At 45.1% G+C, this 27,436-nt stretch overlaps 1 protein-coding gene across 1 annotated transcript in view; it reads right to left on the bottom strand.

The window, feature by feature from the left end:
- ITPR1 (inositol 1,4,5-trisphosphate receptor type 1) overlaps positions 1-27,436 on the bottom strand; it is a 1,533,308-nt gene that overhangs the window by 790,853 nt on the left and 715,019 nt on the right. The window contains exon 17 of the mRNA XM_078661662.1: positions 5,615-5,734. Coding sequence (XP_078517788.1) covers positions 5,615-5,734 — 120 coding nt within the window. The remainder of the gene's footprint in view (positions 1-5,614; positions 5,735-27,436) is intronic.

Below are 27,436 nucleotides of genomic sequence, written 5' to 3'. Positions count from 1 at the left end.
AGTGACTTACCTGTACACTGTGGTTCTCCAGTATTGATATCCTTCATAGATTTACATGTTTGAATCTTCCCAGTCATAGTAGGAGCCCCACGGTAACAGTAATAAGCCATTTTAAATCATTAGCACTAAAACCCCATTGAAAACAAAAAAGACATTGGTAGCCAATCCACATTGTTTTAAAAAATCCAAATTTCAACCAATCAGAGCAGAGACCCTAAAGCACTCATCCATGTAAGGCCACCATACCTCAGATTTCGAGTATGTGTACTACAGGAGAAAAAAAGGTATGAATAGGTGAGCCTGAACCGAGAGGAGGGATGGTAGCATGTGAATTTATGAAAGATTTAAATACTGGAGAAACAATGTACAGGTAAGTTACTTGCTTTTTCAAAAGTATTGTAGCTTTCATATATTCACACGTTTTAATCAGACTAGTAGTAAGCAGTACCAAGTAGACAATTAAGGTGGGCAAGACAAATCATCCCACGATGATAAAAAGAAATAAAGTAATATTACACTCATAAAAGTGCATCCTACACAGAGCTACAAGAAGCATTACATGACAAAGCCGCAATAAAGTAAGAGACAAGCACAATAATGCATATTAACAATATGCAAGTTGTGCGTACCTTATAAAAACAGGCCTCTCAGAGTAGTCTGTTCAGCTTCCAAATCCGCTTTTCTCCAGGAATCCAGGCAGTAGTGTTTCCTGAAACTGTGGGCATTAACCCACGTAGCTGTCCTGCAGATGTTAGGCAACAACACTCCTGCAAACAGGGCTGAAGTAGCGATTTCTGCGTAGAATGTGCCTTTACCGGCGCAAACAGTGGTCTTTCTGCCTTCTCATGGCAGAAGGCGATGGTCACAGACACCCAAAGAGCAATACTTTCTTGCGACAGTCTGTCCTTCCCTTAGAAAAGGCAAAAGAAATCAGGAGTTGGTCAGTTTTTCTGAACATTTTGGTTCTCTCGAGGTAGAACTTCAAACAGCGTCCGACGCTGAGATTGTGCAAGGCTCTCTCCCCTGATGAAGACCGCTTACTAAAGAATGTCAGTAAAGTAACAGCTAAGTAGAAAGATGTTGGCACTTTCTGGATGAATTTAGGGTTAGATCGAAGGAAGACTATCTTCACGAAATTGCACATCTGGTTCTTGAATTGTGATGACTTGATTTCACTTCTTGCGAAAGGGGGAAAAGGAAAGCTACTTTTCAAGAGAGCCTTTTCAAGTCAGCCTTGTGGACTGGTTCTAAAGGAGCTTTCATGAGCAGAGATAAAACTGTTTAGCTGCCAAACCACATGAGGAGGGTTCATCTGAGGGTAGACCCGAAAAAGACCCTTTATGAACTCCTTGGCCAGTCTATTGGACCCTAATGACAGTTGTCCAGATCGTCTCCTGAAACGAGATAGTCACCAGATTAACTTTAATAGAGGACTGAGTCCTGATTGCGCTAGCTGTAGCAGATAAGGAAGAATCTGCTATGGAGCAGAAAAGGTCATGGAGACTGAGAAGCACACCATGAGTAAAACCTCTTCCACTTTGCAAAGAAACATAGTTGTGGATGCAGCACGAGCGTTTGAGAATCAATTTACAATTCTCAGAAAGTTAGAGTCTTGAACTTATTGTCATGAGGAGTAAAGCTGACAAGAGAACAAATCTGTGGGTGTAAAACTTGCCCCGAATTCATCGACACTTGCTCATCCGATGATTGAAATGGGTTGTGCAGGCACCGACAGGCAAAGAAGCTCAGTGAACCAATAATGTCTTGGCCATGCTGGGGCTATAAGTATGAGACGGCAAGGTTCCTTCATCTTGTGAAGGACCCTGGGAATGGATCAGCGGACATCCCAGTCAATGCGAAGTGGAATGTGTCCTCAAAGGGCCGGTTGGGGGTACCTGCTGGCGTAAAAGTTGCATTTCTTGTTATGACGAGTAACGAAAAGATCCAGGTTTGGAGAACCCCAACGCAATAAATCCTGCATTAGCTACTGTTGGTTGAGTTCCCACTGTTTGTCCTGCTTAGGGTGTCTGCCTATTCGTTCTATACCCCTGGCCATGCTCTATTTTCAAAGTGATGTTGGCCTGTAACCATTTCCATATCTGTTTCTCTTGCACCAATAGACCCTATGATTGTGTCCCTCCTTGTTTGGCGAAATAAAACATGATTTTTGTTTTGTCTGTTCTCACCAAGACGGACGAGCTGGGAGCCGAGGAAGGAAAGCCTGAAGGCCTATGAAGACTGCTTTCAACTCCAGGAGGTTTATGTGTGACAAAGCCTCCAGAATGGTACATTTTCTGTGAAATTTTAAGTCCTGCAAATTACCTCCCCAGCCTTCCAAGAAGATGTCTTATCACTACATGGGGCTGTACAGGAAAGAATGAGAAACCCTGGGTAATATTTTCTATATTAATCAAAGACATTGCAGACTTCATCTGTGGTGTAACCAAAATTGTCTTCGAAGGTGCCCTAGCACTGGATCCACTGATTGTCCAGGTCTTCCGGCAGTAGCTGCATACCTAGATGACAGTTTGGAATCAATGGAATGCAGGATGACATCATCCCCATCATGGACTTTTACTTCCTTACAGAAGATCTTCTTGATTCTGTGAGAGATTTGAGAAGAACCAAGTTCTCAGTGGGAAAAGCCTTTGGCACTTTCGTATCGAGATTTGCTCCCAGGAACACAGCAAATTCAAATGTATGGTTTGATTACCAAAAATCATAACAAAATATTAAAACCATGTAACTCATATATACAACAATTTTTTGTATGATGCAATAAAAATGAATAAAATTAAAAAATTATCCGCGTATGCATTTTTCTTTTGCGGATCAAGCACATTAAGTTACATGAAAAAAAACGAAAAAAGGGGGGACAAGTAAGTATGACAGCTGGTTAAACTGGTGCAAACAGTGATCATATGTGCCTTGCTGATGGGGGCAGGCGGCCGCTATAGTTTTTGTTGCAAAGAGATAGCTGGGCCAGCTGGCAAAGGAATTGCTGCTTTTTCTTTCCTCAGCGTTTTTGCTGCTCCGTCAACGAATTTGGTGAACCGAATGTTCCGTTTTGGGTTTTCTTGATTCATAGCTGCAATTATGGCCAGACGGCATGTATGAGCGCCTAGTTTGATCCACACCGCTCTCAATAAGATCCTTCGATCATGTAACAGAGATGGGCATGTGCAGGCTATGTGCTCCAAGCTTTCGGAGTGGTATCGGCATTCCCTGCATTCGATTGTGTGATCAAGGCGCCGCCATTGTGGCAAGTACTTTAAAAAGGGCCATTCGCCTAGCCTTAGGGCCATGAATTTGACCTTCCAGAAGAGTGAAGTACTTGATAAGTATGATGACTCAACCCCTAGTTTGTAATCTGAGACGACGGCCCAAGCGCGCTTCCTTCTGGATAATTCTGCTCTGTCGGAGTGGAAAGACCAGAGCCGAACGCTTCGATTGATTACGCTCTTCAAAGCTTGTTGTGATGGATTTGTTCCCCAATATTCCGAGACTCCGAGGAGCAGTAGGGATTGGTCCAAGTGGTGCAGATATTTTTGGGTAGATGAGCTGGTCGATAATTCGTTCCAGAGTTTAATCTCAAAACAGTCGTCCCGGGAATTACGCAGTCTATTGCAGGACTGGATTAAAGCGCCAGCCTCTACGCCGTTGTGATCTAACAGGCCCAGTTCTAATTTCACTTGTGCCGGGGATGAAGACTGCGGCAGACGCCATGCTCGCTTGAAGATTCTGATAGTTGATGTGTTTAGTAAGATGTTTGTTGAGCCCAACATAATCTCGTGACCATAAAATATATAATTTGTGATCTTGGCCTTCATCACTTTGAGCAGAGGGGTTAGGCTTGGTCCTAGTAGGTGTTTTGAGAGTTTAACTGATGCGACCTCCAGCGACAGTGCTTTTGCCTTAATGGCTTCTGTTTCGTCTGAAGCTCTGGAGTCGAGAAAAATTCCCAAATATTTATATTGTGGCACTGTATCAATGCTTTGCTTGTTCAGTTTGAGGCCTAGAGATTTGACCAGTCGCAGGCAGGCCTGAGTCGACTGCTTTAAAGATTGAAAAGTGGGACCTTTTATTAACCAGTCATCCAGGTACAGGAAAACCTAGTGTCCTGATCATCTAAGAAAAGTCGCCAGTGGAACCATGCATTTTGTGAACACTCTGGGAGCAGACCTCAACCCGAAAGGAAACCCTTTGAACTGGTAACGGCCCCCTGCCACCTCGAACCGTAGAAACTGTGCTTTAAGTGGATGGAAATACACATCCATCAGGTCCAGGAAGGTCATGTAATTCCCCTGTATCTACTAGGTGCAGAATCCCCTGCACGCAAAACACCCTGAAAGGCTATTTCTTGATGAATTTAAGAGCCTTAGATCCATAACTTCCCTCCTTCCAGACTTCATTTAATAAGGAAGATGTTTGACTAAAGTTCTGTGTTGCAGGAACTCTTCAATCCCATTTTTGGAGAGAAGCAAATTAATTTCCTCCTCTAGCAGATAAAGATGGCGATGCGATCTGCGTGGATGGAGATTGGGAGGCTTTTTAACAAATCCAAGGGAGCCGTATATTTCTTGTCTAGCTTTGGAACGACCCTAACCATTGAAGCAGGTGTTTATTCATTTTAATCCCTCCTGCCAGATGAAGATTTGAAAAACGCTGAGCAACGCCCTTAAGATCGCTAAGAAAGCATTCGGTTTGCTTAGCCAGTAGAAGGAGATCAAAACGTTAGGATGCTTTCTCCAGGATGTCATGAAAATCACCAATATCAGCTGCCGGCGAATCTGCCGGAGGTGGGGTAGGCGAAGTGGATAGTGGTGCTACACGGTCGTCCCATTCTGGGTGATCCTCTGCAGAGTCAAAGGGGATTTCTCCATCCTCAGGCTGTCAGTCACCAGCGCTATTCGCCAATGAGTCTCAGGTTGAAATGGGGGTAAAACCGGTCTTTCCCTTTGTTGTGGTCTGATAGAGCGCCTCGGAAGAAATACAGTCTCAGACATCGGGACACCTTATAGTTTATTGCGTCAGGGCATTGGCCTCAAGAAACTTTTTTTTAAATAATTGCTTAACATCATACACAAATCTGTGACCAAAGATGGGAACTGCAACAGGACCCACTGCGCCCAATGAGGTTCTTCGTCAGGCTCCTCATATGGATATTGTTCTTAGAAAGTATATGCCTGAGCGGATTCCCGGCCCCCGTCACAAAAAGAAAATCCACCCTCCATATATGTAGAAGAACCGTGGTCTGCATCTTTATCCTGTGTTTCTTGGCACTATACATTTAACTGAGAAGGGCTATATGCTGGCCTAAAGAGACTTTCGTCCCAGATTCCTGCATCTCCAGCAGGCGCACAGGAGGGCAAAGGTTCTCTACATCTGAACAGCTCATTGCCCGCACATTCACTTAATTCATAAATAAAGCACAAAAACACCTGCGCTGCATGCACACCAAAAAAAATTGCACAATGCAGTCAATGCTATAAAGAGTGCATGAACCGAATGGGATCCCAAATGGAGTAAGCATATAATGCCAATTTAAATACTGGGGGCTGCAGGAAAAAAAAAGAAATCAAAAAAAGTTCAACAGCCCACTGTTTCAACTTACTTGGTCTCAATGAGAATGTCGGCATTTGCAGGGTTCAGCACTGCCTTGCATATCAGTTCCTGTGTCACAGGAATGGACTTATTCATGGAAACGCAGAGGTCTGAGAGGTAATCCAGGAACCTAGGAGAGGGTAAAGGTACAGTGAGAAACTAAAGAAGGGGGTGAAAATGAATACACCAGAGCAGCACAATGAACGACTAAATTACTACACCAAAGTAAAGGAGAGATGAAACGAGGAAATCAGTAGGAATTCTAGAGTGGTATCAATTCAATAACATGCTGAAACTAGGCTTCAAGCTGAAGGGAAACTGGCTATAAAGTATACTTAGCCTCTCTACACCTATGCACTACAATTCTTGGGACAACAGCATGTCCTCACAAGGACTCATCTGGTATCCCTTAAGCTTGCTTATGGAAGGGGGAGCAAGTGGTTATGCAACTACCTTCTTAAATGAGGGGGTTGGGTCGGTAGACTGCAGAAGTAAACAAGGGATACGTATAGTAACATGAGGGATTGTTCCTCAAGCACGGTTTCTAAAGCTAAGGTTCTTCTCCAACAGGGATGGATGTGCATTGGCGGTCCAAGAAGGATCAAACATGTCAGCTCTTCAGTTATCAACAAAATTTATATGCAACTAATCTAAAGGGATTCAGTATCTTAAACATCTCGATTGAATCCGTCCTTTCACGATCCATGCACTTTTATAAGTTCATATCCTTAGTATGCAGAGTAACAATTTGAAATGACAAACAGCACAAAGGATTGAACCAGACATTGACAAGTCTTTAGGTGAGATTATCCAACATAGTCCTTGTCCCTTGAGTCACTATCCCGACATGTTCATACAAGATGCCAGTATACAAATGTTAGCAGGACTATTACCATTTTGGAGAAACACCAAAAATACTTCAGTGGTGATGAATTGAACCTCAGCTGGAAAATATCTGTTCTAACAGTAGAGCAACAAGATAGCGAGAAGTTTATTCCAGAGTGGGGACTAAGACAAGGCATAATTTTAACAATGAAAATATAAGCTAACAACTGTGAAACCACTCAGAAACTTTTCAGACATCACTTCATATTTAACTGTTATAAAAAGAGCCAAAATAGCTTGCCTCGTCTGATTGTGTTGTCTGGGGAAGCTTTTGAAGGGCAAAGCAAATCAAGGCGTTCCATCAGGTACAAAGATACTGCCAACTTTGACAAATTGTAACAAATGGACCCCCACGGTTAATGAACAGTGATAGTTAGATACAGCCAAAATTAAAGAGTTACAACAGGCTAATAGACTTATCTATCATGGTCTGAAACACCCTATTGAAATCAATTTGTTTCTCCTAACCTTCCAAAAGAACAAAAAATAAATTTTCAGATTTGTCCTTGTCTGGAAACTAACTTGCTCTGAACAAGTCTGATTTTGTTTATGCCTTCCCATCATACCTTCCTTGCTTCTCAACTTCTATATTAAGCCTTTGGTATACTTGGGCATGTGTGCCCCATTACCCATATTGACAGATTATTATTATTATTAACTCATTTGTAAGGCGCACAAATCATCTCCAAGGGGATCTCTTGGCACCAGAAGGAGGCAAATGGAAGATGAGTAAGATGTTCACTCGTTCGGATAGCCAGGTTTTGAGCAACTTTTTAAATTGTGAAAAGTTTGGGCAGGCACGAAGAGGTTCAGGGAGCTCATTCAAATGTTTGGGGGCCAGTTAAGAAAACGCACGACCCCCATTTTAACTTTCCTTATTCTCCTGCCATAGAGCAGGCTCGATTACTAGATCTAAGTTGTCACCCAGGTTGGTAGCTTTCAATTTGATTAGTCCGATAGGCTGGGCCCAGACCGTGCAGGGACTTAAAGACCAGGCAGAGTAACTTGAAGATGGCCTGCTTCCTTACAGGAAGCCAGTGCAAAAGGCGAAAGAGAGGGAGAAGTTTGTGCTGGTTTGTTAAGGGCCACACGTGCTGCGGAATTCTGCACCACCTGCAGCTTAGATAGCAGGTCTTCCCTAATTCCTACTAACAAGGAATTGCCGTAATCAAGGTGACTGATGAGGAGCGACTGGATAAGGGTCTTTCTAACGTTCAGTGGGATCCAGGGAAAGATCTTTGAGTAACCGCATGGTCCCATAACGGGTACCTGCGAGGTTTTTTACTAAGTTCTTGGCCCAGCCCCTGGGGCAGGTGCTTCTCCTAATTGTCGGCCACCAGTCAGCGCTCCACAGTTCTTCAGCCTTGCTGAACAACAAAACAGCAGTTTTAGAGGAGTTAAGTTGCAAAAAGTTTGTCCTCATCCAGCTGCCAATACTCCTCATACAGGTAATAAACGTAGAATGGTTTCTGCGGGGTTGTTCTCAATGTGTACTATCAACTGCGTATCATCAGCGTAGGAGATGGTTTCAAACCTGTGATTTCGGATGATCGAGGCCAAAGGAGCGACAAAGATTGAACAGCGTGGGGCTCAATATAGAGCCATGTGGGACCCCCTTATCCACGCAGTTGTAGGTGACACAAATGAGTCCAGCTGAACACATTGTGTTCTGTCGGACAAGTAACTCTTAATCCAGTCAAAGGCCGGGCCTATGACCCCAATCTCTCTAAGATTGTTCAACAGGATACGATGAGAGATGGTGTCAAAGGCCGCCGACAAGTCAAGCAACACTAACATGACTGGAGAGTCCTCGTCCAGTGACATCCTGAGAGTATCTGACCTCTAGTAGAGCGGCCTCGGTGCTATAAGAGGCACGGAAGCCAGACTGGGATGGACCTAGTATTTTAAAGTGTTCTAAATAACTGGAAAGATGTCAGTTAATTATAGTCTCCATGATCTTCGAACAACACGGAAGAAGAGAGATTGGCCTATAATTCTGTAGGTCCATAGGATCTGCTGAGGCCTTTTTAAGCAGAGGCTTAATACGTGCATTCTTCCATTTACGTGGGAAAGTCACCGTCGCTAATGAGATGTTGCATATCTCTGCAAGTGAGTACGGTACGACCGAGGATAGTTCAGACATGACCGCAGGTGGTACCGGGTCTAAAACAGACTGATTTCGACTGAGCTAGAAGGGCGCCTACCTGTTCGCTGGTGAGGATAGGGAAGCATTCTAAAATCGGGGAACAGGGATTTTCCTGGAGGGGGACTCACATGAACATTCTCTTCAGGCCCAAAGGAGTGATAAATTGTGTCAATTGTATTAGTGAAATGTATCGCTAGGTTGTTGCATAATTCCTGCGTCTATGGCGGGAGTGGATTATTAGCCCTTGGATTAGCAAATTCCTTCAAGATGGCAAAAAGCTTGCACGAGGAGTCCTTTGCTCCTATAATGAGAGCCTAAACAGGTTCTCCTAGCTACATTACAACTGTTTAGGTAAATTCTATGGGCCTCTTGGTAGCACCTTTCACCTTGCTCAGATTTGGACTTTCCCAATTTCCTTTCTTTTGCCCTACACAGGACCATCTCCCTTCGGAGTGTATCAGAATACCATGGTGCTGGGGCTGCCCTGTATCTTTACCATCTTTAGCAGTGCAAAAGAGTCAAGAGCCTCTGTAATGGAGGCCTCAAATATTTCTAAGGCCAGGTCACAGTCGTTGCAGTACCTGAAGATAGGAGGGGTATAGGCCCGCTAAAGGCCGGGCTGTCACCTTTTTCCAGCCTCTGAAGCTCTTTGCACAGTTGCAAAATTCCACAAAATTTTGAGTGGGGCCAAGAAAAGCTCAAAACCGCGTGATCCGTCGAGCCAACCCTCTGGAAGTTCAACTGTTAATTCTAGGATGTTCGAGAAAATGGTGTCAAATACATGGCCCGCCAAGTGAGTTGGACGGTCTACTCTGGAGGAGAGATCAAGAGATTCCATGGCTGCAAGCAAGCAGGCAGTCTCTGCATTAGCAAGTGCCTCCAGATGATGATTAAAGTCCTACAAGTAAGAACTTATCAGCTTGCAGCGTGAAAGGGGCCAACCACTCTAATAATGCTGTACAGAAATCTCTTATTTCCTCCTGGAGGGTGATGCACTAGGGCTCCCATCCATTCAGTCTTAAGTCCTCGCTGTAATTGGAAAATCAGCAGCTCAAAGTTGGGGTTAGAGACAGAATCAAGGGTCTTAATGTGATAAGGGGGACGCGTGGCAATCGCCAGCCCTCCACAGATGCAACACAGACACTGAAAGCTGTCATAAAAGACTAATTCTAACTCAACCAGCTTATTAAATAACACATGGGGAAAGACGGGGAGCTGCCATTAGAATCAATGCTAGCCAAGTGCACTTCTTCAAAGGTAAATTTGTGTATTCCAGCCATTAGAACTTGTGTATCATTCTACCGGACTAGTTGTGGGTGCTTATGAAAGTGGTGCAGTAAGGGTCACCATTAGTAGAGAAACTAATGAGGCATTGCCACACGTTCCCCTACAAGAACTTTTGACCCAACGGTAAAATGCTTTAAAAAGATGAACACCTAGAAGCAGAATATTTGTCAAACCACTTAATTCAAAGAAATGTGACCATCAGATGTATGTGGTCACTCAAACTGAAACAAAATGTAGTCATTTAAAGGTCCAGGTTAAATGCAAAGTAAGGCCCGACATAGAATGGATATGAAGTAAGTAAATCCCTACACTTGAGCACAGGCTTGAGCTTCTACATTAGAACTTAGAAGGCCTGCACGAGCCATCATATGCCTATCATGGCAGCTATCGGAGATCCACAGCCAGATTTCTCGCTGTTCCCGTTCTCAATGCAGGATGGTGTCTGGAGCCTTACGATTTGACAGACTGATACAGCGGGACCTTGAGGACTATCGCTGTGCTTGAGCTCTGTCCTGGGTGCGGCTGGCTGGAGTGAATGGCCACAGTTTAAACTGTCATGTATTCCTATCGGTTCTGAATCGATCCCCCTATTCCTGACCCTATTCTAGTTAAACAAACCAACAAGTTAACTAGCAGTCAGCCCATGAGGCAGAAATTCCCCATGATGCAGATACCGTTATCTGACGCAGTCACACTACGGCACAGGAACGTGTTATCTGATTAGGTCATAACGCTTGCGATCTAATTAGACAAGCGATATTCCTCCAGCCCCTGATAAGGCATACGGAGTTCTCATAACAAATCAAACCTATGACAACCTGGGCAAAACCCTGCGGCCATTGTTTTGATTTCACCGAGAACTTTAGTAAAAGAATGTGCTAACGAGCAAATCGTATGACATCTTTATTGACGTATCTATGTCCATCCTTACGTCAATCTCGGCACCTTAAAGGTATAAATATTACCGATCTTGCCATAGGCAAACACACGCGTGGTGACGAGACGGAGCAGCCATACTTGCCGAAGCCGAGAGCAGAGCAGATCCCGCTGGCAACAGCCCCGCCTTCCTGACGCGCTGAGAGACGCGCTGCTTTCTCCTGCCGAGAATCCAGCACCGGCGTTTCTGGGCAGCCCTCGCAGGCAGCCTGGAATATCGAGACCAGAGAAAGAGATACCATTCCTCATTCATCCTAACTTCCAGGTACAGAACTGAATAACCCCTCACAGAGAATTCTTTAGTTATTCACTTGGCAAAAACAAACTTAACTTAAACTGTAACTTTCTATTCCCGCCCACGTATTAGGCTTAGGTCAGGTACACGGGGTAGGCGTATTTAGAAACACCAGTTGAGTACGTTTAGTCAAATGTATATGTGTATGTAAATATATTTTATTCATTTTAAACATCATATGGCTTAGAAACCATATCAATGTTTTTACAGTATTACTTTATACTATTGCTTTTAATGTATGCACTTTACTTAACTATAAGTATTGCAATAATATCGATCCATTTCTCTTGTATGAGAAAAGAGACTGATCAATAAATAACACCTTTTTATTGAACACGCCCGTCTCTTCCTTTTCTCTACATTCTGATGAGACTAAGAATGCACGTACTGACTGAGTAAAATAATTTGCCTTTTGTTCACACGACTCTCGAGATTGACTCTTGATTAGGGGAGCGCAAAGTTGTCATGTTCTATGGTTGTCAGAAACTAAATCCCTTCTTGTCTAATCAGGGAAGTTAATTCCTCCTTGAACATTCGAGAAAGTTTCTAGCGAACTCTGAGCTACGCTGGCAAACCCAAAACTTAAGTCTAGTATCGACAGTAGTAGACCTAGTTAACGTCTGGCCTAGGCCTTTACTGCTGTAGGTATTATTCCAATGCGCAGAGCCTATTGGGAAGATAGGAACTACACTACAAAACTCTTTGGGAGCTGCTGCTAGCTGTGCTGACTGAGGGTTGTGTCACTGCGCAACCTGAGGTACAGATCACTCTACTGGCAGAGATCTCGGAGGGAGGCCCCCTGGACACGCCCTTCCTCCCCATGGCCTTGTGGTTCAAATTTAGTGAGTTGCTGGGCATTGTTTGGTCCCTAGGCTCGCCGATATTGGACTTTGCGGCCTCTAGCATTCTGTGTTGGCACCCACTGCTGCAGTGGTCCTGTGGGCTCTCAGGGCGGGACCTGGCCTCGGAAGCAGGGCCCCCATGGGGAGAGCCCAGACTTATCTGCTTTGGGGCCTGGACTGCTCATACATGTTGCACTGTGGGCTTTAGGAACAGATGAGATCCTATGTCCCACTTGGATACGTACAGCTTTGATCCTGCAAGCGATGTGGCAATCCGGGCGGACCCAACCTCATGCCCTGGGAGGTTTGCCAGAACTGTCTCGCTGGTGAGCATGTTGCGACAGGCTGTGAAGCCTTGCCAGATATCCCATGCTGAAGTGGACCATCCCTGTGCCAGCTAGTGTATGGGCCCCTGGTGATTCCAGTCTACTTGTGCAGCCCCACTCTTTAACAATCCCTTTGAGCAGGTGGAAAGCGGACGGGCCAGCACAGTATCCTTTCTGGTTTGGGTGTTAAACAGTCTGCTTCCCTGGATAAATATATCTTGGGCCCAACCGGAGTCCCAGCCACCAGTGAGGAAAGTTTGAGGTGAACTGAGAGCACAAACACTGCCAAGACAGCTCTGTAGAGTCACTCTCCCTCCTACTATTGAATCCGTACAAGTCCCAGTCTGAATCACGTAAACGACAAAGGATCAACTACGAACATCAAAACAAAAATTACCAAATTCACCATTCCTTCTCCAGATGTCTCATGCCCTCGGGCTGAGGGTCCCTCAAGTCAGCGCTTGTCAAACTCTAGTGAAACTGGGGCTACTCTGCAGGTAATTCAGGCTTTGCGGGAGGCAGCTGAAACAAAGATTTGAGAAGTAGGGGCAAATGTATCCCTTCACAATCAAGACCGCTGCAATATCGCCGGCTGGGTCCCTGAAGCAGAGGGCCATGCCTCTATTGGAAGATGTTGCCTCCCTCAAATCCAATGTGGCCACACCGTTCTCCTTCAGCATCTCGAAGATAGAGCAAAAAACACTGAAAATAGATCACGGCTCCATAACGTTCAGTTTGTATGTTTCCAGGAGAACATCGAACTTACAATCGTTGAGGAGCTCATGGAACTTTAACTCAAATCCTGGAAAAATACCTTTTTGCCATGGTTTGCTGTCGCGAGCAGATAGATTCCCGACTAACACCCTCCTCTCCCTCCAGCATTACCCTACATCCCACAATTGTCAAGATTCTTATGAGGATTAATACAAATTGACAAGTTACGCTTTTACACGGCTTTGCTCAGTGAGACTTTGTTGGGTGACAGATGCTTCGGAGTTGGGAGTTTTTTCTTGCAGTACCTCTTTGCTTGATCGTTATGTTTGTCATACTAAACTTACCAGTGACTGGTCTCCCCTGATCAGACTGGAACGCTATCAGAGCCACACGCTGAGTAGGCTTAACAAAGCTAAAATGCAGGCGACGGATATCCTCAGTAGGACACTTATGCCTGGAGCAAGTGGCACCCACTGGCTAGGGAGTACATCCACACCTCAGCTACATACAAGACACTCACAAACATCGATCTCCTGCTCCTTCCTGCACCTTATGTCCTTGCCACGACTGCAGCAGCCATCCTTCAACGAGGCATCTCAGACATTCCCCTATCCTGGTTCACTTTCTGAATGCTGAACAAATCCAGCAGCCTGTCTGGTGCCTTAAAGCCTGTAGGACACTGAATGCTCAGAATATCTGTCAGAGGAACTCCGTGGTTATTTGAACATTAATCAAGGTTCTGTCACCTTTGAGTTTACTACGGGCTGCTGGGAAGTCAACCATTACAGAGCGTACCTTCGCCATAGTTAAAGACAAACAGCCAAATAGATGATATGGAGGCCCGAAAGCATGGTCTTCGACCCTCCAGTGCCAATTGAAGCTGGACAGAGCATCACTACAATAGATCTAAATTTAAAAGGTCCTTAAATTCTGGAAGGGTTCGACCAGACGAGTGTATGAACACAGGGATAAATCACAATGGTACTCTACTGGCTGGCCAGAAGCGAAATGACCTCCAGGGTAGTACCGGAGATCCTGGAGTTTAACCACTTGGATGCTAAGGTACCTGATATTCTCCCATGTAATTTCCATTGAAATCAATGGAAACTCCATGACGAGTTACCCTTGTCATTAGTAATCCCTCTACGCTCAACAACCGTGCTTCCAGAGAGACTAGACCATCACTTACGGGCATTCCCCTTCCATTGCTCACCTTTTCCCAAATGAAGGTTAAATTTGCTACTCAGGCTTGAGAAAGTAGGCGACTCCTTACAAGAGACAAACTCTGTCAAAACAGCTGGCCAGGCAACTTTCCTATTGAATACTATTTTAAGTGCAGTGAAATACTCACCACAATGCTTAGACCTATATGTAAAAAGATAGAGGCGAAAGCTGCACTTCTCCCAGAAATTGATATGGCCACCGCTAAAGTCATTCAGAAGTCTGGGCGACCTATAGACCAATGCCCCTCCTATAGGTCCACTTTCTGATTACTCATTAGGATATTTGCAAAAGCCCTGGCCAACAAGCTGCTTCAGGTATTACTTGGTCACATTCTAGGTCACAGTAGAGCAGTACAGTAGAGCAGCTTACAGGTGGTACTGGCTCACCTTCATTGTATACATGACCCTCTGCGCTCTTCTCTTTGAAGACTTTGAGAAGGCTTTTGACTGTTCTTTCCAAGACAAAGTCCGTGAACGGACAGGATACGATTTGGGATCAAATTTCAGAGGTTCATCAATCTCCTTTACTCCAAGATCTCTGCCCAAGTGCAGGCCAATGGCGTTCTATTTCCCTATCCAGATCTGAGCTAGGCAGGCTAGCACCATGTTCTCTCTATTTGCCCTGGCCATAGAACCATCAGCTCCCTAATTAGGTGTTATTTGCAGTTGCAGGGCATGTGCTGTGAGGCTGGCGATGATAGAGTGGCAATGTACGCTGACATATTTCTGTACTTGACAAATCCTCAAATATTGGGATGCAGGTTTGGCAAATCCTGGCTCTAAATGAAGCAGCTTAAGGTAACCGAACTAATTATATCAAATGACTACTAGTCCTGCTCAAAGGTGACCAACACCTTTACCTGGCTGCCCCATCCCAATAAAGAGGCTCAGCTTTTGATACCTTGTCATTTATATCGTGCTCGAACCGGGCCCAACACGGAGTCTCACCATACCCCTCTCCTTACCACACGAAGTGAGGCTTTCAACAATGGGCTCAGATCCCACTTGGTATCCTTGGCAGACCCACCGTGTTTAAGATGACCCTTCCCCATTTCCTATATGTCTTACAAAGCTCCATCACAGATGTCTGGAATGGGTCAAGTATAAAATCATTCCATGACTTGCAGTCCAGATTCACACATTTGAAAGTCCAATTGGATAAGTTACTTACCTGTAATCCTGGTTCTCTTCCAGGGGTATCCTCAAAGTCATAAGCACTGAATATTCCCGCCCATGTGCGGGACCCCGGAAACAATATAAAAATATATATGTAAAAAACACATATATCTCGCTCCACATATATGTATGTACATATATTATTTTTCTCACACCAATGCAGCTCCATAACTGAGGCTAAAACAATGTAAACACATACATGCACTGCAATTAGTAAGGAAGCAAAAGAAAAAGCACATTAGATCAAATAACCTTTAAACTTTGTGTTTTAATGAGTAGACCACTCATAAATCCTGAAAATTGCTTGCAAATAGACATTGTTAGCCCTCCGGCTGCATTGCAAAATAATAGCATAGAAAATGAAACCATTTTCAACAAAAAACTGGCACCGTGCCTTTAAGGCAGCCATGACCCCAGGCTTCCCATCATGCCTCAGGGGTGACAGTTAGGTCAGTTGTTCTTTGCATAACCCTGAAGACAGGGCTCAACCACAAGATTGAAATAGTACAACATCTCATTTACCTGGGGAGGCGGGTGGGTTGCTTATGACTTTGATGAGGATACCCCTGGAAGAGAACCAGGATTACAGGTAAGTAACTTATCCTTCTCTTCCAGGGGATCCTCATCAATAGTCATAAGCACTGAATAGAATAGCAAGCCCAACAACCACCTGCAGGTAAATGAGAAGTATATGACCCAACCAAGTCATGACAGCCAAATAATTCAGCTGTTAAACAGATTCCTCAGTGAGGCCTGGCCCACCTGGGTATCTGCTCTAGTGTCAGAATCAAGACAGTAATGTCTGGTAAATGTATGGACAGACCTCCAGATCGCCGCTTTACAGATCTCAGACATGGGTACATCATGTAGGTAAGCCGCCGTGGCCGCTCTACCTCTAGTGGAATGCTTCTTAGGAGTAAACCCCAAAGGTCTTTACGCCAATTGGTAAGCAAGTTTGATACACGAAACGATCCACCTGGAAATGGAACGTTTCGATGCTGCATGGCCAGTTCTGATCGATCCATAGTTAATAAACAATTGATCAGAATGTCGAATAGACTTGGACCCGTCTAGATAGAACTTTAAAACCCTCTTCAGATCCAAAGAGTGTAACACCCTCTCAGCTGGAGTAGAGGGATTAGGAAAGAAAGTGGGTAAAGAGATAGACTGATTGACATGAAAATCTGACACCACTTTCGGCAGGAAAGAAGGGTGCGTTCTGAGCACCACTCTGTTCAAATGAAAAACTGTATACGGTTCTTTAGTACACAGGGCCTGAATTTCGCTCACCCTACGGGCTGACGTAATCGCTACCAAAAAAGCCGCTTTCCAGGAAATATGCTGTAAAGTAGCTTTATGAATGGGCTCAAAAGGTGGGCCCATCAACTTTGATAGGACTAGGTTCAGTTCCCAGGAAGGAGAAGGAGGCCGTACAGGAGGGTATACCTTTTTCAGACCTTGCAGGAAATCTTTTACTGCTGGCAACTGAAAAAAAGAGGTTTGTGAAGGTGATCGCCTATAAGCAGTTATAGCGGCTAAATGCACCTTAATGGAGTTAAACTTCAAACCTGCTTTAGCAAGATACAATAAGTATGGAAGAACTGCCTCTTCCTGACTCTTCACCGGATTATGACCATTCTGCACGCACCACATATAGAACCTCTTCCACTTGCATGCGTAAGAATGTCTCGTGGAAGGACGTCGTGCTTCTCTCAGAATGGACATGCAGTCTTGTGGCAGTCCTAGATGGCCGTACTGAATGACCTCAGGAGCTATGCTGCCAAGTTCAGTGACGGAAGGTTGGGATGGTGAATCCTCCCGTTCATCTTCGATAACAGGTCCGGCCTGCATGGAAGCCTCTTGTGAGAAGACACTGACAGGTGAAGGAGGTCCGTGTACCACCATTGCCTCGGCCAGTCGGGGGCAATCAGGATCATTGTTGTGCACGAGTGATTCAGCTTGCTCACCACCTTCGGGATCAGAGGAAGGGGTGGAAAGGCGTACACAAATTCCCCTGACCAATCGATCAAAAGAGCATTCCCCCTCGTTCCTGGTCGATAGAACCTCGAGGCGAAGCTTGGGCATTTGCTGTTTACGTCGTCCGCGAAGAGATCTATGGAAGGACGACCCCAAGCCTGGAAAACGTCGTCTAGTACTTCTTCGTTGAGAACCCAGTCCTCTCTGTCCTCGAAGTGTCGACTTAGTGCGTCCGCCCTCACATTTTGCTCTCCTGGGAGGTGGACTGCTTGAACAGACAACTTGCGAGCCAGAAGCCAATGCCAGATGCCCTGAGCTTCTAGTGACAGAGTCCTTGAGCGGGTTCCTCCCTGCTTGTTTAAATAGTACATAGTGGTGGTGTTGTCCGTTTGTACTAGCACCACCTCTGTCTGAATCGAGGGAAGGAAAGCTTTTAGAGCCAGGTGGACTGCTCTCAACTCCAGCAAGTTGATGTGGTAGGTGCTTTCTTTTGACGACCACAGACCTTGCACCTGAAGAGGGCCCATGTGCGCCCCCCAGCCTTGCAATGATGCGTCTGATGATCGTTTGCGTAGGAGGAGATTGATGGAAGAGAACTCCCACTTGCATGTTTTCCTTCTTCGTCCACCACGGAATGGAAGCTCGTGCTACCTCCGACAAAGTGATCTGATCGTCCCATCGATCTGATTGCTGGTCCCATTTGTCCTCCAGATCCTGCTGAAGAGGACGCATCCGAAGTCTGGCGTTCGGTACCAAAAATATGCAGGAAGCCATCGCCCCCAAGAGGGAGGCTATCTTTCACACTTTGAGTCCTGTTGCGAAGAACTTGCTGGCACTTGAGCGCTATTGAAAACTGTCTCTCCTCCGAAGGAAACACTTTTCCTACCTCGGAGTCTAGCAGAGCTCCTAGGAAGTGAATCTTCTGAGTGGGATGGGAGACCGACTTCGTGAAGTTGACATGCAGGCCTAGACGTTGACAAAGTTCTATGCATGTCTGGAATTGATTCCGTACATTGTCTGGAGTTGGACCTTTCAACAGCCAATCGTCTAAGTATGGGTATACGAAGACTCCCCTGCGGCGCAGAGCTGCCGCCACCACTGCGACACACTTTGTGAACACTCTGGGGGCCGACTTCAACCCAAAAGGAAGGACTTTGAACTGGTAGTGAGAGGTCCCCACCCGGAACGGAAGGAATCTTCTGTGATCTGGTCGTATCGGGACATGAAAATATGCATCTTGAAGGTCCACCGAACACATCCAATCCCCCTTCCTGAGATGTGGATATATTTGATGGAGCGCCAACATGCGGAATTTTTCTTTTCTTACATGTAGATTGAGTGTTCTCAAGTCCAGAATAGGTCTGTATTCTGCCTTCTGGCCCTTTTTTCTGACCAGAAAATACCTCGAGTATACTCCTTTACCCCTTTGAGCCACCGGAACCCTCTCGATGGCTGATTTCTCGAGGAGTGTCGCTACTTCTTTCTTTAACATTTGTAGCTGGTGGCTTGACGTTGACATCGGAGGAACTGGCGGAGGTAGACAATGGAAACGAAGACAGTACCCATTCTGCAGCGTAGACAACACCCATTGATCTTTTGTAATGGCCTGCCACTCTGTTCTGTGATGTGCAATGCTTCCCCCCACTGGAGTGGGCAACGGCGCTGAGGGAAGTGAAGACTCATTGCTTCTGCTGAGACTTATTGAAGTTGTTGCATTGGCACCGATTCCCATTTCCTTTGGAATTGCGCTTGCCTTTGTATTGTGATTTCTGTTGGCCTTGTTGGTTCTGGCCCTTCTGCCATTGAGGGGTTTGAACCCTCTGCTTCGAAGTTCCCTTGTTGTCCGAACGGAACTTCTTCCTAAATTCCTTTTTCTTTTCAAGCCCCACGGCTTTGAGGGTGTCCAACTCAGTCTTCATACGCTGCATCTCCTCATCAGCACTCGCACCAAAGAGAGACTTGCCCGAAAAAGGAAGATTTAGAATCCTGGCTTGAGCCTCGGGTTTTAATGCCGTAAGGCGCAACCATGAGGATCTCCTCGCTGTGATTCCATGCGCATAACCATGCGCAGCCAGCGTTGCCCCATCTGCCGCCGCTCCTATAATCTGATTGGAGACTTGACTGCCCTCAATCAGAACCTCCTCAAAGTCCTTTCTATCCTCCTGAGGAAGTTTTTCAGAAAATCTCTGAAGTGAGTCCCACAGAGATCTATCATATCTGCCGAGCAGCGCTTCCGCATTGGAGACTTTGAGAAAAGAAGCTGAGGTGTTACAAACTCTTCTCCCCCAGGAATCTTGCACCTTGCTGTCCTTATCCGGAGGCACCGTGGATGAGGAAGCTACCGCATTGGATTTTCTAGCCGCCGCAATGATTACTGAATCAGGCGGGGGATCAGATTTGAGGAACAGAGGATCCTCATCACTGGGACGGACTTCACCGTTGCCGGCGTCAGGAAGACTTCATTTACTGGGTCCATTATACCCGGGACCATCGGCAACAAAGGTTTGGGTGCCGTTCTGTGCTGTAGGGTTTCAAATATGACTGTCGTCTTGATCTGTGGAGCAGTCATAGGCACTCCTAGCTTCAGGGCTCCCCTGCCCAAGATATCCAGGAATGAAAAAATATCCTCAGTTGGAGATATACTTGAGCGTGGACTGTTTGTCAAGGTCGGAGAGTAATCCCTGTGAGAGCGGGTCCTCGAAGAACTTGAAGAACTACGAGTCCTCCTGGACCTAGATCTTCTACTTGAGCGCGTTCGAGAGTGCGATCGGTATCTGCGACGAGATCCTCTCTTACTTGAGTGCCTAGAACGTGACCGTTCCTTACGGCGATGAGCCTGGTCTCGATGTGCTTTCAGCCGATCAGCTGTCTCCTTGTCCTTGGCCCAGTGGTGAAGAGGTCTATACCACCGTGGGGAAAGACGAACAGGAGGAGATTTGTGTGCGGAATCCTTCACTGGAGAACGTGATCGTGGAGGTTGATCAGCTTGGTCCTGTTGCGATCTTGCAGGGGACTTGGATCTCTCCCTATCCGAAACACTGATTCGTCCATCCGAAGATCCGCCATTGCGAGATGCTGAGGAGGATGAGGATAGGCTCACTATAGATCTAGAGGAAGACCTGGAACGAGATCTCTCTTCTGTGACTCTCCTTCTCTTGGCAGGAGGCTCCTGTAGTGGAGATTGTCCCACCTCCGCAGCTGATGCAGATCCTGGAGAACCTAACTGAGACCTTAATACTTGAGACTGGTCCAATGGTTCACCCTCCTTTTCCTGCAGCACCTGCTGCAAAGGCGACCTCTCCTGTGATCTTGCAGGAGAGATGTTCAGGAGCTGCGAAACACTCCGTTCTCTGGATCTCCGCTGATCCATCGACGGTGGCTGTATCGACGCCGAGCAGGTAGAAGCTCCCTCGACGTCGACCGTGGCTTCCTCGATGCCGACCTCGGGTGACGATGAGTGTCCTTCGGCATAGAGCCCCTCGCCGTCGAAGGTTTTCTACTCGACGACGACTGAGGCTGCTTCGACGCCAATCGCCGGTGCTCTTTCGGCGACGGGGTGTGCCTTGAGGCCGAATGCCGCTTACCCGAATGCGACGGAGGCTGCCTCGACGTCGAACGCCATTGATCGGGCGTCGACGTGGGCTGCTTCGACGTCGATCGACTATGTGTCGATAGAGGCTCCCTCGACACCAAACGACCATGACTAGTCGTCGACGGAGGATGGCTCGACGCCGAACGCCGGTGGCCAGGCGTCGACGGAGAATGCCTCGACGTCATAGCATGACGATGCTGCTTCGACGTCAGGTGGCTCGCCGTCGAACTCTTCTGCTTCGACGGTGACCTATCCCTCGACGCTGTCTGTAGCGGAGGTACCTTCGATGTTGAGGCTGAAGACATCTTCTTCGTCGCCGTCGACTGCTTTTCCAACGCCGATCTCGACGCCGAATGTGAACCAGTCGGGGCTTCTTTCGACGTCGACCGCGTCTTCCGACTTTTCTGCTTCTTGGGAGATCTTCCTCTCTCAGAAAGCCCATAAACACGAATTCTCTCACGTTCTTTCAGAGTTCTGGATGATAAAACCTGGCAGTGTTCACAGGTTTTCGATGAGTGAGATTCTGGTAGGCACAGGATACACACTGAATGAGTGTCAGTCTTGGCCATCTTCCTTCCACATGAAGGGCACTTGTCAAAGAGTGAAGGCATCTCTGACAGAAAAATTACCTTTTTTAAGCCAAAAAAAGGTAGAAGTAACACCCTAAGTCAAAAAGACGTCGAGTGAAAGCAAAAAATTGTAGATAAGAATATTTTTTGACAAAAAGTCAAAAAGAAAGGGAGCTGTTTCACCAGGGTCCTGACTGAAGGAGCCGGAAAGAACAACTGACCTAACTGTCACCCCTGAGGCATGATGGGAAGCCTGGGGTCATGGCTGCCTTAAAGGCACGGTGCCAGTTTTTTGTTGAAAATGGTTTCATTTTCTATGCTATTATTTTGCAATGCAGCCTGAGGGCTAACAATGTCTATTTGCAAGCAATTTTTAGGATTTATGAGTGGTCTACTCATTAAAACACAAAGTTCAAAGGTTATTTGATCTAATGTGTTTTTTCTTTTGCTTCCTTACTAATTGCAGTGCATGTATATGTGTTTACATTGTTTTAGCCTCAGTTATGGAGCTGCATTGGTGTGAGAAAAATAATATATGTACATACATATATGTGGAGCAAGATATGTGTTTTTTACATATATATTTTTATTGTTTCCGGGGTCCCGCACATGGGCGGGAATATTCAGTGCTTATGACTATTGAGGAGGATCCCCTGGAAGAGAACCTTAAATACTTGCATTTACACCACGCACTAGCTAGCCACAACTATGAGAGAGCAGTGCCCCCAGAATGCAACCCACTTGAAGTCACACTTCTGATGGGACAGCTGGGTGGTGGAATTTCCTAAATATATTGTTCCTTAGAGATTAATACCCCAGATTGGTTTACAGCTCTGAAACAGAAGTGGGAGATTTGGGTGGGTCTGTTGGACAATGCTGACTGCAGCTATGAGCAAACGGCCCTTTGGATCACAATCATCTCATCTCTGATTGATCCAACTAAAGTACCTACATGCAACTTCCCTTGTACCTTGATATCTATGGTATGCCCGCAAATTATCTACTCATTGTACAGACCAGGATTCAGATTTTTCATATGGTTTGGTAAGGTCCTCATATGACAATATAGGCAGGCTACAGAGTTCTGTCCCAAGTGCCGGAGAAGCTGTTGAAAATTTCTTCCAGAGTAGCCCTGCTAGGTATCCTAGACTATCTGGGAGGAACCTGTGGGGAGTGTACACTAGTGGGAATAGCCACAATTCTGGACAAGGTAGACGCTGCTCAATTTGGAAATTTCCCCACTCTTTAGCATACCCTCTCCCTCCCCACAAACAAAATTTCGGAATGGCAGACACCCATGGACTGGTGTGCAAAGCAAGAAGAGCCCATTTAAGGAGAAGTGGCTGCCCCATAAACATTCCATAAATGTGGGGACACTGGTAGGATTACTTCAGGTTAATTAATTAGCATTACAAGGTATAATGGAATGCTGTTGATAAATACACAGGGATATACTAACTGGTCACCTTGCTTAGCTTCGTTTGTATGATTTATTGCAACTTATTTGCATGATTTATTGCAAGTTTTAACATCAATAAAGTGGATTCATAAAAAAGAAAAAGGGGAAGCAGGAAGACCGAGGAAGTGAGGGTGAAGCAACATGGGGGACCAAAAAGTGTAAGTGGGAAATCGGATCGGTTACACCACAGCACTTGGGAAGGGTAAGTGGAAAAAAATGTATGAAATCCTTGCTTGAAGAAAACCGAAAGCCCCATCTTGCAGATAAATAAATATTAAAATATAAAGGTAGAAAAAAAGACATTCAATGGATTAGTTTCTACTAAACGGTAAATGCCATTCATCTTAAAAGTTTCGATTAAGCAAGATGTAAAAAGTTTTGCATAGTTAGTATTCCAGGATACTGTTTCTAGGAAATCACAAACAGCCATTGTCTGCTTGCTGAATTAGGTACAGAAGAGGGTTGGCAACTGAGGAGAGGCAGTGCAATGGGTGAATGGGAGCATACGAGACTGGAGAAACGGATGTGGCACTAACCAAATTTAGTCCAAATCTTTACACACCTCTGAAGGCATCAGTCTACGATACTTAGTTCAAATAATCCCCAATATCCCAATTCTGTTCAAGAAAGACTTCACTCCCTTCCCCTGAGGCAAAAGGCCAAAGGTGTGTTCCCAAACAGACAACTCCAATCTCTTAACAGCAGATGTCAGAATTTCCAGCAAATAAGATACCCTTCGACACCCAGGTCATCTACACATTTCAAATACAAAAATACTTTATTGGCATGACAGGTGAGGAAGGCATGGAAAAGAAAGAAAAATAAAGTGATAAACTAATTGCATATCTGTGGATCCTATCTCTTTTGGGAACATTTAAATAATGTGTTAAAGACTGGGGCATTTTGCTATTGCTTTTTTTCCCCTTTAGAACAGGTCTTCTAACCTGCATAATATGGAATGAGATATTGGTCTCCGAGATGTTTGAGAGTCCTTGATTTAGGAATTGCATCCAATTCTCTCTGAAAGCAGATTCCGATCTCTGTATTTCATATCTGGGAATCACAAGTTTATTTGGTGAGCCTTTGCCTGTGATGTTCTTCAGGCCACAGTATGACATTCTGACCGTTTCAACGCTCGTGAATTAGTTCTGATTCTAGTCTGAAGTATTATTTATCTTCTCCTGCATATCCCAATTAGCTGTTGCTCAACTTACACAGGCTACCCTATGTCCTAGAGATTAGAAATACAAATGCAATGCTTCCCTATGATATGGCTGGTGGTGTACAGGAATTTTAATAGTATGGCCGGGATTCAGGTTAATATTTGGTGCAGACCTAAAGGGTATTTAGGCAACCCTCCTAATTGTAGTGCCAGAAACCATAGATACCCCCTGGTGGGATATGAGAAGCAGAAGTAACCAACCTGGCTCAGAGATGCAACCACATTTTAGACAGTTTGCGTACAGAGGCTTTGGTATTTATTTCCATTCTGTCTATTTCTCGGACTAATGTTGGGGACTCAGACGCAAATTGTAAAAATGTTCAGATTATAATTTTCTGTCATTAATTTTACAAGGATATTAAAATATACTGCCTAATATTTTGACGTTGAGGAAGAAAACTAGCTACTTACCTGAAACTTCAGTTATCCAGTATTGGTATCTTTCATAGATTCACATGCTTAGAATCATCCCCGCCAATGAGGTGGGAGTCTCGCGGTATAATACAAAACACATAATATAGTCATAATAGCATTATACAATATGCTACTGTGGACAGCCAAGTCACTGCATTAGCCTATCCTAGTCCTTTTTAAAAAAAAAAACTAACCAAACTTGGAACACAGCCAATCAGGCTGCAGCACCCTCTTTGATCCTTCCACAGAGAGGCAAACCCTCAGATTTTCGTAGCACAAGTGACAGCAAGTATGCCATAATGACAAGGTAAGCCTCTCCGGGGAGAAGGGTGGGTTGCATGTGAATCTAAGAAAGATACCAATAGTGGATAACTGAAGTTACAGGTAAGTAACTAGTTTTCTTATCCAGTATTGAGGTATCTTTCATAGATTCACATGCTTAGAATCCGAATAGCTAGCAGTAAACAATATTTATATGTATAGTGGATGGTGGGTATCATAAGAAAACAGACACCTTGCAAACCCAACACAACAATGCAGTAACATTTTAACCCTAATAAAGGGCAATTTATAAACATAAGCATCAAATAAATATATGCAATAATGAACATGTCAATAGCAAAACTAATATCACCCCCTTACAGAGGCTTACTTTATTTAAAAAGGTTTCGCAACACTGCTTGACCCACTGCAGACTCAGCCTCTGTTGCCAGATCCAGGCAATATGCCGTATAAATGTGTGCACATTTTTCCAGGTTGCAGCATGGCAAGTCTTCTCCAATGGCACACTGGCAAAAAGAGCAGTAGATGAGGTTACTGCCCTAGTGGAGAGAGCCTTAGGTTTGTTTGACAAAGGTTGTCCCGCTTTGAAATGGCAGAATTGGATAGTAGATGCAATCCACCTTGCGATAGTGGACTTCGTCACCGCTGATCCTGGTTTCTGACCACCATAGGAAACAAATAATTGGTCGGATTTTCTGATGGACACAGTACGCGACATGTAGAACTTTAAACATCCCTTGACATCCAAGGTATGTAAAGATCTCAGCAGAGGAAGAAGGATTAGGAAAGAAAAAGCGTAATATCACAGGCTCATTAAGATGGAATGAAGAGGGAAGGAACCTTGGGTATGAACGTGGGATTATTTCTCAGAAGGACAGTCATTGGTAAATTTCAAATAAAGTTGTTTGATAGTGAAAGCCTGTATTTCACTTACTCCTCGAGCAGAGGCGAGCGCCAATAGGAGCACGGTTTTCCATGAGGGATACTTTAAATCTGCTTTGTGAATGGACTCAAATGGATGCTTCATTAGTTGTTGCAGCACCAAATCAGCCTCCATTCTGGAGGAGCCCTAATAGGTGGAAAGTTCTGAAAAGCCCTTTTAGGAAATGTTTAATCAGACGATTAGAACATAGGGATTCCGCTCCTGTAGAGCGCCTGTAGGTAGAAATGGCCGCTAGATGTAGTTTAACAGAAGCAAACATAAGACCAGATTGAGAACAATAAAAGATAAGACAGAATCTTATCTGGAGAACATTTTAAAGGATGTATATTCTTGTTGCTACGCCAGGCACAGAAACGTTTCCATTTTTAGCGCATACGTGTTCAAAGTAGAAGGAGCTCTCCCTCTAGCAAGAATGTCTCTGCAGTCTTGAAGTAAATTTATCTCCTTAAACTCCGTGAATCTAGAAACCATGCATGAAGTTGTGACTGGACGAGGATGAAGAATCTGGCTTCTGCTCATTGACAATAGGTTCGGGATTATTGGAAGATGGTACGGTTTGCGTTTGGATAGTAGGAGAAGCTCTGTGAACCAATGTTGACGTGGCCATTTCGGTGCAATGAGAATCATGCAGCATGGTCCAATCTGGAGCTTGCGCAGAAGTCTTCGAATCAACGCGAAAGGAGGAAATGCGTAAGCAAAAATCCCTGTCCTTCTCATCATGAAGGCGCTCCCCCAAGAGCCCTTCTCCGGATCCCAACTTGCAAAGAATGGGCACTTCCGATTGTTCCTGGAGGCGAAGAGATCCAGATTTGGCTTGCCCCACTTTTGAAATATATTCTCTACAATTTTTTGTTCCAGCTCCCATTCGTGACAAGATTTTGATGTCCTGCTCAGAGTGTCTGCTAAGGTGTTGTGGATCCCTGGAAGATATTCCAACTTGATTTTGAGATTGTGAGAGAAGCCATTCCCAAAAGCTTTGAGCTTCTTGAGACAGAATTTGAGACCGGGTACTTCCTTGCATGTTTAGGTAATGCATGCAAGTGGTGTTGTCGGTTCTGATCAGAACAGTTGACCCTTGAAGTCTTGGGAGAAAAGACTGTAGTGCCAGGAAAATGTCTCGAAGCTCCAGAAAATTGATGTGCATCTTTGTCATTGCAGCAGACCACTTCCCTCTTATGCAGAGATCTTGAAGGTGCGCACCCCACCCTTCTAGGGAGGCAACTGTTGTGAGGATGAAATCCGGTACAGAAGGTTGAAAGTTGAGTCCGATTGAGGCATTTTTGGAACGCCTCCACCAGGAAAGTGTTTCTCGCATAACTGGAGTTATTGCACTAGGTCGAACGATCCAGAGTTTTGCAGCCACCGACTGTCCAGTTCCTCCTGAATTGGTCTCATTCTCAGACGGGTATGAGGTACTAGCGTAATTGCTGATATTATACCCAGAGAAGATTTGATCATCCTTACAGAAGCAAACTTTCTTTTTAGGAGGTCTGACGCCTGAGAAACAAGTCGAGATTGCTTTTCTTTGGACAAGAATGCTTTGT

This window comes from Lissotriton helveticus, chromosome 9 (assembly GCF_964261635.1).
Source record: "Lissotriton helveticus chromosome 9, aLisHel1.1, whole genome shotgun sequence".
NCBI lineage: Eukaryota > Metazoa > Chordata > Amphibia > Caudata > Salamandridae > Lissotriton > Lissotriton helveticus.
The sequence above is the reverse complement of the archived record's forward strand: the minus strand, read 5'-3'. Positions and strand labels throughout refer to the sequence as shown.